Source organism: Pristis pectinata, chromosome 15, assembly GCF_009764475.1.
Source record: "Pristis pectinata isolate sPriPec2 chromosome 15, sPriPec2.1.pri, whole genome shotgun sequence".
Taxonomy (NCBI): Eukaryota; Metazoa; Chordata; class Chondrichthyes; order Rhinopristiformes; family Pristidae; genus Pristis; species Pristis pectinata.
In genome coordinates, this window is record NC_067419.1 from 35,299,111 (window position 1) to 35,311,754 (window position 12,644).

Sequence of the window (12,644 nt, forward strand, 5' to 3'; positions counted from 1 at the left end):
GCACATTGAGGCTAGCTAGTATACTGATGTGGTCTCTATCTAATACCTGGGGACCTTGTAACAGCTTAGAGCCCCCTGAAACATAAATTGTGGCAGGCACTTGTACCAGCACTGCCAATATTGTACCTACTTGGAACTGATCAGAAACAACTACCTCATACAATGTAATAACAGCAGATGCAGGCAATTCTCCACTGTTACGCAATGGCCAGGGAGAGGAAAACAGAGTTAACTTCCAGGTTGAATCTTTCATCAGTATTAACTGTTTCTCTTGCCTATGTGGGCAGCACAGTGGCTCTGCTGGTAAAGCTGCTGCCTCATGTCTCCAGCGACCAGGATAATTGCTAAAAACTCGATGGGCCTTAAAAGCCAGCTAAACATTAGTCTGGCAAACCTTTGCCTACCTAGCATGGAGAAGAACAGCAAATCTAAAACGATAAACTTGGCAACGTGACCTCTGCCACACGCACATCGTACTCCATTTACCAAATTCAGTACCACGTATATAAATGGAGCCGAAATTCAGAAGTGGAGCAACATGCCCCATATGCTGCAATCCCAAGGATGAATTTCAGCCCAAGCATTCAACTCTCATGAGGGAATACATAAACCTAGGGCAGAAGTTGCACTCCAGAAATTGACTCTTGTTAGCTTTCATTACACAAGTGCAATGACTTATCCCCAAGAAGAGAATTAGGATTTTTCACCCAATTAGTCGCTAAGGTTCAATTGTCTATAATGTGGAATAATCAGCCCAAAGATGGACAAACACATCTGAAATTGTGTGTCAAATGGTCATAGGATCATTGCATCATACAGCATTCAAACAGGGCCTTCAGCCCACTGAATCCATTCCAACTGTCAAGCATCTATTTACACTAATCTCATCTTATTCTCCCCACATTTCTCTTAATGCCCTACAGGTCCTATCATTCAGCTACAATTTGGGGCAATTTTCAGTGGCCAATTAACCTACCAATGCACATTTTTTTGGGATGTAAAAGGAAACCGATGCACTGGAGGAGATCCATACAGTCACAGGGAGAACATGCAAACTCCACGGACAGCACAAGAGGTCAGGATCAAACATAGATCGCTGGAACTGTGAGGCAGCAGCTCTACCAGCTGTGCTGCCCTGACTGAAAAGCAAGGGTGTCTGTCTCTTTAAGTGACCTCAGCATTTAATATACAGACAATATAGGAAGAATTACACAATTCTTAACAAAGACTTCTAACACAATTCTTTAAAATCACAGTCCTGGCTACTTGTGTTCTGGAGCACATCATGTATATCAGTGCAAGTGACATTGGTAAGGTTGTTTACCCTTCACCATTACCAGACTCAAATTTTACCTACTGCAGTGTAGTATTAAACTGGTGCCCAGAGTTACAGAGATTTATTGAATTGCTGATTTTACACTAAACACAAAACTTACCTGGCTAGGTTAAAAGCATCATCGATCAGACCTGCTCGGTTCCCAACTGAGATCACCTGTCAACCAGAAAAGGAAATGATTTAGCACCTAAGATACAACATACACATACAACAGATGTTTGTTTTCAAAGTGGTATGACCTACACCAGAGAACACATTCCCTACCTCCGGTTTGGTCAGGAGCTGTTCGATTAACAACCGCCAGTTCCTCAAATCATAGTTAACCCTAAAGTAGCCAGTCTGATTAAGGTTTCCTAAAAACCAACTATTTTCATCCAACGTACGGATTCGATGATGCTCTGTAAGATAGAAAGGAAACTGAATGTTGCTTCATTCATTAGGATATCTCCTAGTTGATTTGGAATGGTTTCAGCTTCACTGGTACTTCTCACAATGAGGAAAAAGCAAGCAAGAAAGCACAAGATCTTGAAGTCTATTCACCATGACAATGGTGCAGCTCATTTCCAAAAATATCACAGTCCTTCAAATAATATGTCAATGACCATATAATCTACTTTTATTGATGTTGGTGGGGAGATAAGTACTGCCCAGAACACCAGGGAGAATTCAGCTCCTTGTTGAGTTAGTATCATATGGTACTGTTATGGTCTAGGTTACTATTGGTGAATGTCCCTTTAAGATAGAGCATAGTGTGTGTGCGTGTGTGTGGCGTTGTTATGACAACAGAAGATAAAGGACGTAATCACGTTTGAAGAGAGGGGAGGGCAGTCAGCTAGTCTCTATCGAGGGATGAAAAACAGTAACTGTGCCTGTCACTACAATCTACGTATCGATTTTTGGAGTAATCCGATGGAGTCCACTTTGTCGTTAACCTGTAGAGGGAAACAGGGGATAAAATGGAAGTATGAACACGTGATATGTCACAGGGAAGGCAATCAGCCATGACTTTCCCAATGTTAAACGGGAGACATGCATCTTTACTAATCTGATATTCTGTAATTGTGTAGAACGATAGTTATTAACACATTACTAACTGTATCTGCGGATAAATTTTTTTTGAAAAAAATTCTTTTTAGGTGGGAGGTGTGTTACGGACTAGGTTACTATTGGTGAATGTCCCTTTAAGATAGAGCATGGTGTGTGTGGCATGGTTATGACAATAGAAGATAAAGGATGTAATAATGGGGGAGAGCTGCTAGTCTCTATCAATGGATGAAAAGCATCGTGGAACATTTGGATTTCATAATTACTCTCTACATTTACGTTTTGTCTTCAGTCAACAGTGGTTGTTGAAGAAGCCTTTGCTCACGTTTCACCTTATGGCTTGCTGAACTGAACTTTAAGAACCATTCTTGGACTTGGAGTTTGGGAATTTGCCACACACACACTTCGAGTTCAGAGTTTTTGGGGTTAATGTTTAAGATTTAACATTTTTCACTTCTAACATTTTTACTTTTATTTTTCTTATTATTGTAAGTAGTTATTAATTGCAACTACATGCAATCAACATTGTTGATTTTAATAAAGGTGGTGTTTGGGGTGAAAATGGGAAGCTGCTGGTCATTGTAACTCCTGGGCCTTACTTGAATATCAGCAATGAGGTCAGGAGTCGAGGGAGAGGGGCAACAATCAGATTAGGAACCCAAGGAATAAGCCCCTGATGGAACACTATCCAGCGTGTCAGAGTTGGTGATGGACCTTGGAGCCCAATAATGGAGATAAGAGGGGGAATCTTATATAAAGTAGGTCCTCCTGCCTGCTCTCAGGTAAAATGGTGGCTTGTCTATGGATCAAGATTGCTGCACCACTCCCTCCAACATCTTAATACCCAAACCCCACTATTTCCGGTGAATGAAAGGTTAAAACCTCCTCCTTCATCCTGACTTTCCCAAAGTAATTTATGGAACAAGTACATTTAACAATTATCCACAGTAGTTCATCAGCAGTAGTTAGCTTAACTTGTGGTATTAAACAAATATTTTTATTTGAACCTTTCAACATAAAGTAAATCAGTTTGGCTAACAAGTGTCCTGGAAACTATTTCAAAGACGTGTAAAATACCAAAACAGGTCACTCTTTGCCAGTGTTACATTCATGTTATAAACCACTTAAAACTTTGAAGCTCACTCAGAGTTGGGTGAAGAGAAATAGAAGGGATTCTAAGTAATTATTTTGTATCGTTCTTCACAGTAGAAGACACGAACATTATCCAATAATAAACAACAAGGGAGGCACTAAAAGCTATCTCCATCACCAGGGGAGAGTACTGGGCAAACTATTGGGACTAAATACCAACAAATTCCTTGGATCTGATGGTCTGTGTTGGAGGATCTCTCAGAAAGTGGCTGCACAAATAACTGATGCATTAGTTGTGATCTACAAAACAAAATCCTGCACTCTGGAGAGATCGCCAAGATTGGAAAATCACAATAATAATGATGCTATTCCAGAAATAAGAGAGACGGAAAGCAGGAAAATATGGGCCAGTTAATTTAACATCAGTCATTGGTAAAATGCTGTAATCCATTATTAAGGAGGTAAAAGCAGAATACTGATAAAATCACAAAACAGTCAAGCAAAGTTAACATGGGTTTTCTGGCAGGGAAATCATGTTTGACAAATTCGCTAGACTTTTGAAGTTGTAACAAACTGGGTGGATAAAGAGAAAATAGTAGACGTAGATAATTCTGAGGGGCATTAACAGAATGGATGCTATAAAGCTTGTTTCCCCTAGTGAAGGTATCTAGAAATAATTTCAGAATAAGAGGACACAGATTTAAGATGGAGATGATTACAAATTTCTTCTCTCAGTGGACTGTGAATTTCTGGAATTCTCCACCTCAGAGAGCTGTGGAGGCAGAATCACTGAACATATTCAAGGTAGAGTTTAACATACATTTGAAACACAAGAGAGTCAAACAGAATAGGAAAAGAGGGGAAAGTAGCATTGAAACCAAATGTGGATTAACCATACTTCTACTGAATGGCAGAGCTGGCTGAAGGGACCAATTGACCTACTCTTGCTCCTGTTCCTTGTGTCCTCATAAGAAAAAGAACCACACCAAAATCTGCACCAAAGGAACTGTACATTAGTACATCACTTCAGCAAACACATTCCTTAAATATTGTCTCCAAAATGCGAGCCAAAACCCAGATTTATATACTTAAAACAATATATTGATAACATGCAACAATACCTGTTTTATTGTTAATCCATATCATCTGCTCTGTTGAGATATGGCTTAAGTTTCCTACAGCGACAGTCAGAGGAATTTTCCACAAATAGCTAGAATACACAAAAGCAAAGTAAATGTTAAAAATAAGTCGCTATCATCTCTCCACTACATAAAGAGTCATTATCTTGTTTGCACAGTGCCATCACAGGCAATAATTTCTACCCCAAGACTTGTTAAATAAATATGGAGTGTGAAACAAACAGAGAGACGTTTTCAGATATCTAGCAGATAAATTGTGATCACACCTTTCAAATGTGCTTGAGTGTTATCTGGGTATCCAAAGCCAACTGAAAATACATAAGCCCAGGTGGAAATCCCCATATATTTAAAATTCTGGTGGCCCTTGTATTGGTGTCTTTATATTACCTTCCAATACAAACTCCCTTCAGGAGCATGGATGAATTTGGAATAACAAGACACATGGCTTGCATGCTTGGCTTTTGCGTTCAGTTGGTAGCATGTGTTTGCTGCTTGCTGGGGATCTAAACACTATTTCAAATAGTGAAAGGTCTTAAATTTCCAATCAAATTTTCAATTCTGTCACAACACAAAGTAATTTATAATCTTGCTGTTGATTGTACAGCTGTACTAAAACACAATTACTGAAAATGTACCATCAGCTCATAAAACTGAATCTTGAGTGCAGATAATAGTTTGCTGAAGTAGATTGCATGAACTATTTAATTCTATCCAAACATAAAATAGAGTTCAAAGCTAATGAAGGTTCTTCTTCATGACTTCTTTTACCACAGGTTAAGATTTTGCACATTGTGGTGTGAATTAAAAACACTTCACTGGAACGTCATCCTGGCTGGTGATGTGCTACACATTGTGGCAGAAATACATTGATGCCTATTTCCAAAATTTGGTCCACAGTAAATATGGAACAGAACTTCAGAAACCAGTAGTATAGACTGTTGCTATTATCTAGTACGTTCTGACTGGAGATGAATTTCGAGAAAGCTAAATCTCCAACATGGTGGAAGAGCTAATATCCAAAAATAAGACAAATTAGTGATTGAACTGACAAATATTTATTCATCCCGCAACTTGTGTTAAGTGCAACAGCTACATAATATGCACATTATCTCATCTTTCAAAAACAAATGGGTCTTGCATAAGCTGTATCAGCTTCTATTTTGCATGTCCTGTTTACTTTACAATTCACTACATACTCAAAATAAAACAAATTGCTGTTTATTACCTGTTATTTAATGAAGTTAGATTCATTGATTTTCTGTTCCGGCTATAGATGAAGTGTTCTTGCTTGACTGTTAAAAGATGAGCACTCTTCTCATTCCTAACAATGGTGACCACAGGATAACCCATCTGTAATGTCCAACAGTCCATGACTTCTTTGATATTTCTATTTTCTCCAATTTTCTGCAAAGTCTGTGCAAAAGCAACAAAATTAAAGTCTGAAGTACCATTTATATCTTCAGCAGGAGAGAGTGGAAGGAAATGGAGGTTGAGGGTGGCTGGGGTTCAAGGCCTTCATTAATTATTAGTTCATTAAGAACAAATATAGGGGGCTATGTGAATACTATACATTTGTTTTAAGTGCTCCTCCAAAACTGGTAAAATTCAATTTCCTGTACTCCAACTTTCACCTTAAAATATTATCAACAATACCCACTATAGTTTGGTTTGTGCAGTCACTAAATTTTTCACTATGATATAAGGTATCTCTCAAATGTTACTGAAGCTCAATCAGAAAATTTTCCATTATTGCTAAGAAATTGTGACTAGATTGTATTTGAATATATTACAGTGGATTTTGGTTGCATGAATTACATAAATAAAGTTCAAATGTTAACTCTGTGCAATATGTGTGACTTCATATTTATTATTCTATGAACCTTCCCATATACGTTTGATCAAGGCTCAATGAAAATTAAAATTAAAGAAAGTTAGGAGAAAGCAAAAGTGGTAATTAATTATGAAGATCCAAAGATTAACCAGCAGATGCTAAATGAGACGATGAAAGATCACAGTACAATGGGAAGCAAATTATTAATATTGACTAGTTAAATGATTGGCTTTATTTACATCTCACTGCAATGCTTGTTGGCAAATAAACTTGAAGGGTTATTTGTCAAATGGGCCATCCCAGATGTGGGCCAAGAAACTACATGCCCATATGATTTGAGTTTACTTCCAAAAAGGTAGAAAAATTGAGATCTGAAGTCCCATAATTTTTCAACCTTGAAAGGTCAAAATTTATTTTCAAGTTTCAATATATTTTACCAAAAGGTCTTCCAATTTTTACTGTAAAATCCCATTACAAGGAACACAAGGAAAGGCCAGATTGTAATTTGTTAAAATGTCATATTATTCCTAAATTTGAAACTTTATTGTAAACTTAATCAAAGATCAGATTAGAAAATGTAGGCCCAGAATTTGCAGTTGTTACGTTGGCAAAGCTAGCTTCTCATATCTAAATCCAACCACAAGCTCTGGAATACACATGTGCGCAGTTAAACATGAAATCCAGAGGCTGCTCTCAGCAACACCCTCCGCCTTCAGTGAGTACATTATTGAGGTCATCAAAAATCAATCAACACAGAAACAGTAATTTGATGTAAACTTCAACTTTTTATGCCATAACGTATAAAAAAACACTTAAAATGTTAAAACTTTGTTATTATGGTGCAACTGAATTTTTAAGATGTGCGCTATGTTGTCAACCCTGCCAGCCCTGAAAATATAATTTACTAACTGTTGTTCCCTCTAGTTATATTTAAAATCTGTGTATTGCTTATAATGGAATGTTTTGTTAAGTTTATGATTCTTCTTCTTCTTCTATCTTGATACCATGGATATGTCTAACTCACTTTCTGTAAAATATGTTAAAAGTTAAACAAAACTGATGTTTTTCAACTCCTGATTTGCTGGATTAGAATTCTTCAGTCTCACTGGCTACTCAGCCTGCTTGATGAAATCATCATTAATGAATGATACAGGGGCAACTTAAAGGTAACACCCAGCTACAAGTCATATCACAAATGGAGAAAATCACACCCTGGAGCCTGCTTAATCCTCGTTGGCAAGTTTCTTCAAGGACCGCAGTGATTGCTGTACCTTTATCACCGGCTAGGAAAATACAGGGCATAAATTGCAATGATTTAAAAATAAAACACAAAATGCTGTAAATAAGCAGCACGTCAGGCAGTATCTGTGGAGAGAAAAGCAGGTTTACCATTTCGGGGCAATGAACATTATTCCATTGGAAGGTCACTGACCTGGAAGGTTAACCTGTATACTCTCTCTGCAGATGCTGCTTGACATGCTGAGTGTTCCCAGCATTCTTTGTCCTTAGTTCAGATTCCCACTTTTTTTTAAATGAAAAGATAATGTTTACCAAGCCACATTGTCTTTAGTTCAATAACTCAAAATTTGTGAAGCAACACAATTTGCCATCAAGCTTAAAATTGCCTCTCAAAGCCCTAATAACCTTTGTGGTAAAAGTGTTGCTTCACAACTGAGGCTGTCAGACATCATTTCAAATGGATCCCTGGCATTTAGCAGCTGAACTGTCATCAAACAGGCGGAGCAACCAATGAATAATTGCAGACAACAAATCAGGAGCAAACAGCACTTCAATTAATTTTTTTGATCAACATGATTAAAGTAGAAGCTGAAATATAATAAAGAAACCTAATTTTTTTTTAATTTCAAAATTCAATTCATTTCAGCACCCACATATAAAATTAGTTTTTTAGGGCTAGTTTACAAAGCAGTAATAGGGCTTCAAATCCCATTAAAAACTCACAGACCACATGCAATACACTGTGGCATTTTCAAGATATTTTAAAGCAGAACTAATGTGTTAATACATTAGGTTGAGGTTAATTCAAGTGATGGCTAATTGGTAGATTGTTGTTGGTTAGAGGTATTATGGAGAAAGACAGGTGGATGGAGTGAGATCTTATCAATATGATCTCATTGAATAGGAGAGGGGGCTTGAAGGGCTAAACTACTGCTGCTCCTAGGATTGTGCTGATTCTTGCAAAATAAATTATGTCAATCAACTTTACATATACATACAGCACATTATGCCACCCATATTCACCACTTAAGATCTAAATTCTTTCTGACATGCAACTCTCCCTTAAAAGGAAGTGCCTTTATGATCGGACAGTCCTACATTTGAAATTAGGTGTTACAAATGCAGAACATTCCTCATCACAAACCCCATCACCCACAAAAAAATTTTTAAATTGTCAAACTCAAGCTGTGCAGAATGATAAAAGTTACAGGCAATACTAAGGCTAATTGAGATGCTGTTGATCAAAGTGCTTGAGTCCTTTGATTTATTCCACTGTAGCACGTTTGCCAGTAAATTAGTGATGCCACAGGAGCTTCTAGTGATTAACATTGTTCCCATGTTAATGTAAGTAGCATTTATAGCATCTTCAAATTTCACTATAACATTGGCATAGTAACAATACAGCTCAGATTAGTCACACAAAGCATAACTTTTTAAAAAAATGTTTACCTCTTTAAGTTTGTTCCATAAGTCATTTCTCCCCACATTGCCATACATGTGAGCAGTCAAAAAATCCTAGATTAGTAGAAGAAAACAGGATTGAAAAAAACTAATCAAGAGTTGTGCAAGTAACTCACTCCATCACAATGAAACTAGCATAAGCACAAAACCACTGGCATTTGATTTTATTCAAGGCCACAAATCAAGTCAATTAACTCAATTAATTATACTTCTTGACACTGAAGGACCATACTTGTTCCTCATAAAATCTCACACAGGGGGGAATATTTATCGATGTTGTCCCAAAAGTTAATATTAAAGGTCAGTCCAGTGCTGGTTTATCTGTAACTCTGCCAACCATATGTCTCTCATATCTTCATGGTTAATTAACAGATAACAACTTCAAAAAACAGAAAGTACTCTGAAGAGGAAATTTGATGTAACCAAGAAAATAACTTGCTCCACTGAAAGATTTGCTTGATTTTACATGGTTCATTTGATGCTGCAGTCCATTGTGATATCCATATCCATGGTGGTCACCAGGACAAAGGAAAGGCACCAGTTTGCCCAGTGACCAGCAAACCCCAATTTTAACTGGATGATCTGATGGACTTGGGGACAACTGGATGAATCTCAGGCCTAAACTATTTTATCACCTGGACTTCACCTAATTAGATAGGTCTGACTTTATATACCAACCTCAAACTGCAAATTGGAATAATGCAATCAGCAAATCTATTTTGTTCTGTCTAGTACATGCAAGAGAGTGCAAATCAATTCATAATTGGTGTTGATGATATTGCTGCAAACTCTAATAACATCTTGATGGCCATGATGTTTACTTTGTGAACAATATTAAACAGATTGCCATTAATGTAAAATTATATCATCAGCTAATTTTGATAAAAGGCTTGATTCTAGAAAGAGGTGGGGGTTTGATAGTGGTGAAGAGGTGGGGGAAAGATGATAATGGTGTAACCAGCACAAACATGATTCTTAAGCTCTCTTTTCCATAGAACCATAGAAAACTACAGCACAGAAAAACAGGACATTCGGCCCTTCTAGTCTGTGCCGAAACATTATTCTGCTAGTCCCATTTCCCTGCCCCCAGCCCATACCCCTCCAGACCTCTCTCGTCCATGTGTCTATCCAATTTACTCTTAAAAGTTAAGAGTGAGCCCGCATTTACCACATCAGATAGTAGTCCATTCCACACTCCCACCACTCTTTGAGTGAAGAAGTTCCCTCTAATGTTCCCCCTAAACCTCTCCCCTTTCACCCTAAAGCCATGTCCTCTTGTACTTATCTCTCCTAATCTAGGTGGAAAGAGCCTACTTGCATTAACTCTGTCTATGCCCCTCATCATTTTGTAAACCGCTATCAAATCTCCCCTCATTCTTCTCCACTCCAAGGAATAAAGACCTAACATGCTCAAGCTTTCCCCTAACTCAACTCCTGGAGACCTGGCAACATTCTAGTAAATCTCCTCGGCACTCTTTCAATCTTACGGACATCCTTCCTGTAGTTCGGCGACCAGAACTGCACATAATATTCCAAATTTGGTCTCACCAATGACTTACACAACCTCACCAAAATTCCAACTCCTATACTCAATACTTTGATTTATAAATGCCATGATGTCAAAAGCCTTTTTTACAACCCTGTCTACCTGTGACTCTACTTTCAGGGAATTATGTATCTGAACTCCCAGATCCCTTTGTTCTTCCGCAACCCTCAGTGCCCTACCATTTACTGTGTATGTCCTCTCTTGATTTGTCCTTCCAAAATGCAACACCTCACATTTGTCTGCATTAAATTCCATCTGCCATTTTCTGGACCATTTTTCTAGTTGGTCCAGATCCCTCTGCAAGCTTTAAGAGCCTTCCTCACTGTCCACTACACTTCCAATCTTAGTGTCATCCGCAAACTTACTAATCCAATTTACCACATTATCGTCTAGATCATTGATATATACAACAAACAACAATGGCCCCAACACAGATCCCTGAGGCACACCACTAGTCACAGGCCTCCAATCTAAGAAACAACCATCCACAACCACTCTCTGTCTTCTCCCACTCAGCCAATTTTGAATCCAGTTTACAACCTTTCCATGGATATCCATTGACTGAACCTTCTGAACTAATCTCCCATGTGGGACCTTGTCAAAGGCCTTACTAAAGTCCATGTAGACAACATCCACAGCCTTACCTTCATCTACTTTCTTAGTGACCTCCTCAAAAAACTCCACAGGATTCGTTAAACACGATCTACCACGTACAAAGCATGCTGACTATCCTTCATCAGCCCTTGGCTGTCCAAATACTTATATGTCCTATCTCTCAGAACACCTTCCAATAATTTACCCACTACTGATGTCGGGCTCACTGGCCTGTAATTACCTGGTTTACTCTTCGAGCCTTTCTTAAACAATGGAACAACATGAGTTATCCTCCAGTCCTCTGGCACTGCACCCATGGCTAAGGACATTTTAAATATATCTGCCAGGGCCCCTGCAATTTCTACACTAGTCTCTCTCAAGGTCCGAGGAAATATCTTGTCAGGCCCTGGGGATTTATCTACCTTTATTTGCTGTAAAGCATCAAGTACCTCCTCCTTTTTAATCTCTATATGTTCCATGACACTAGTGCTTGTTTCCCTTCCTTCCATATCCACGATGCCAGTTTCCTGAGTAAATACCAATGCAAAAAAACTGTTTAAGACCTCCCCTATCTCCTGAGGCTCCACGCATATACGACCACTCAGATCTTCTAGGGGACCAATTGTCTCTTACTATCCTTTTGCTCTTAATATACCTGTAGAAACCCTTTGGGTTTACCTTCACATTATCTGCCAAAGCAGCCTCATGTCTTCTTTTTGCCTTCCTGATTTCCTTTTTTAGTATTTTCTTACATTTCCTATACTCTTCAAGTACCTCATCCATTCCTAGTTGCCTATACCTGCTATACACCTCTCTTTTTCTTAACCAGCTCACCAATATCCCTTGAAAACCAAGGTTCCCTATGCTTGTTACCTTTGCCTTTAATCCTGACAGGAACATACAAACTCTGCACTCTCAAAATTTCATCTTTGAAGGCTTTCCATTTACTGAGCACATCCTTGCCAGAAAATAACTTATCCCAATCCACCCTACCTAGATCCTTTCTCATTTCCACAAAATTGGCCTTTCCCCAATTTAGAACCTCCACTCGAGGACCAGACCTATCCTTATCCATAATTATCTTGAAACTAATTGCATTATGGTCACTGGACCCAAAATGCTCACCTACACATACTTCTGTCACCTGACCTGTCTGGTTCCCTAATAGGAGATCAAGTATTGCATTCTCTCTCGTTGGTACCTCTATATATTGATTTAGAAAACTTTCCTGAACACATTTGACAAATTCCAAGCCATCCAACCCTTTCGCAGTGTGGGAGTCCCAGTCAATATGTGGAGAGTTAAAATCCCCTACTATTACAACTTTCTGTTTCTTACATCGGTCTGCTATCTCACTACTGA

At 38.4% G+C, this 12,644-nt stretch overlaps 1 protein-coding gene across 1 annotated transcript in view; it reads right to left on the bottom strand.

The window, feature by feature from the left end:
• The window catches only part of LOC127578364 (thyrotropin-releasing hormone-degrading ectoenzyme-like), an 87,720-nt gene that overhangs the window by 15,801 nt on the left and 59,275 nt on the right, over positions 1 to 12,644 (bottom strand). Inside the window, 5 exon segments of the mRNA XM_052030306.1 lie at positions 1,437 to 1,492; positions 1,601 to 1,734; positions 4,594 to 4,682; positions 5,837 to 6,024; positions 9,131 to 9,196. Of these exon segments, the coding sequence (XP_051886266.1) occupies positions 1,437 to 1,492; positions 1,601 to 1,734; positions 4,594 to 4,682; positions 5,837 to 6,024; positions 9,131 to 9,196 (533 nt within the window).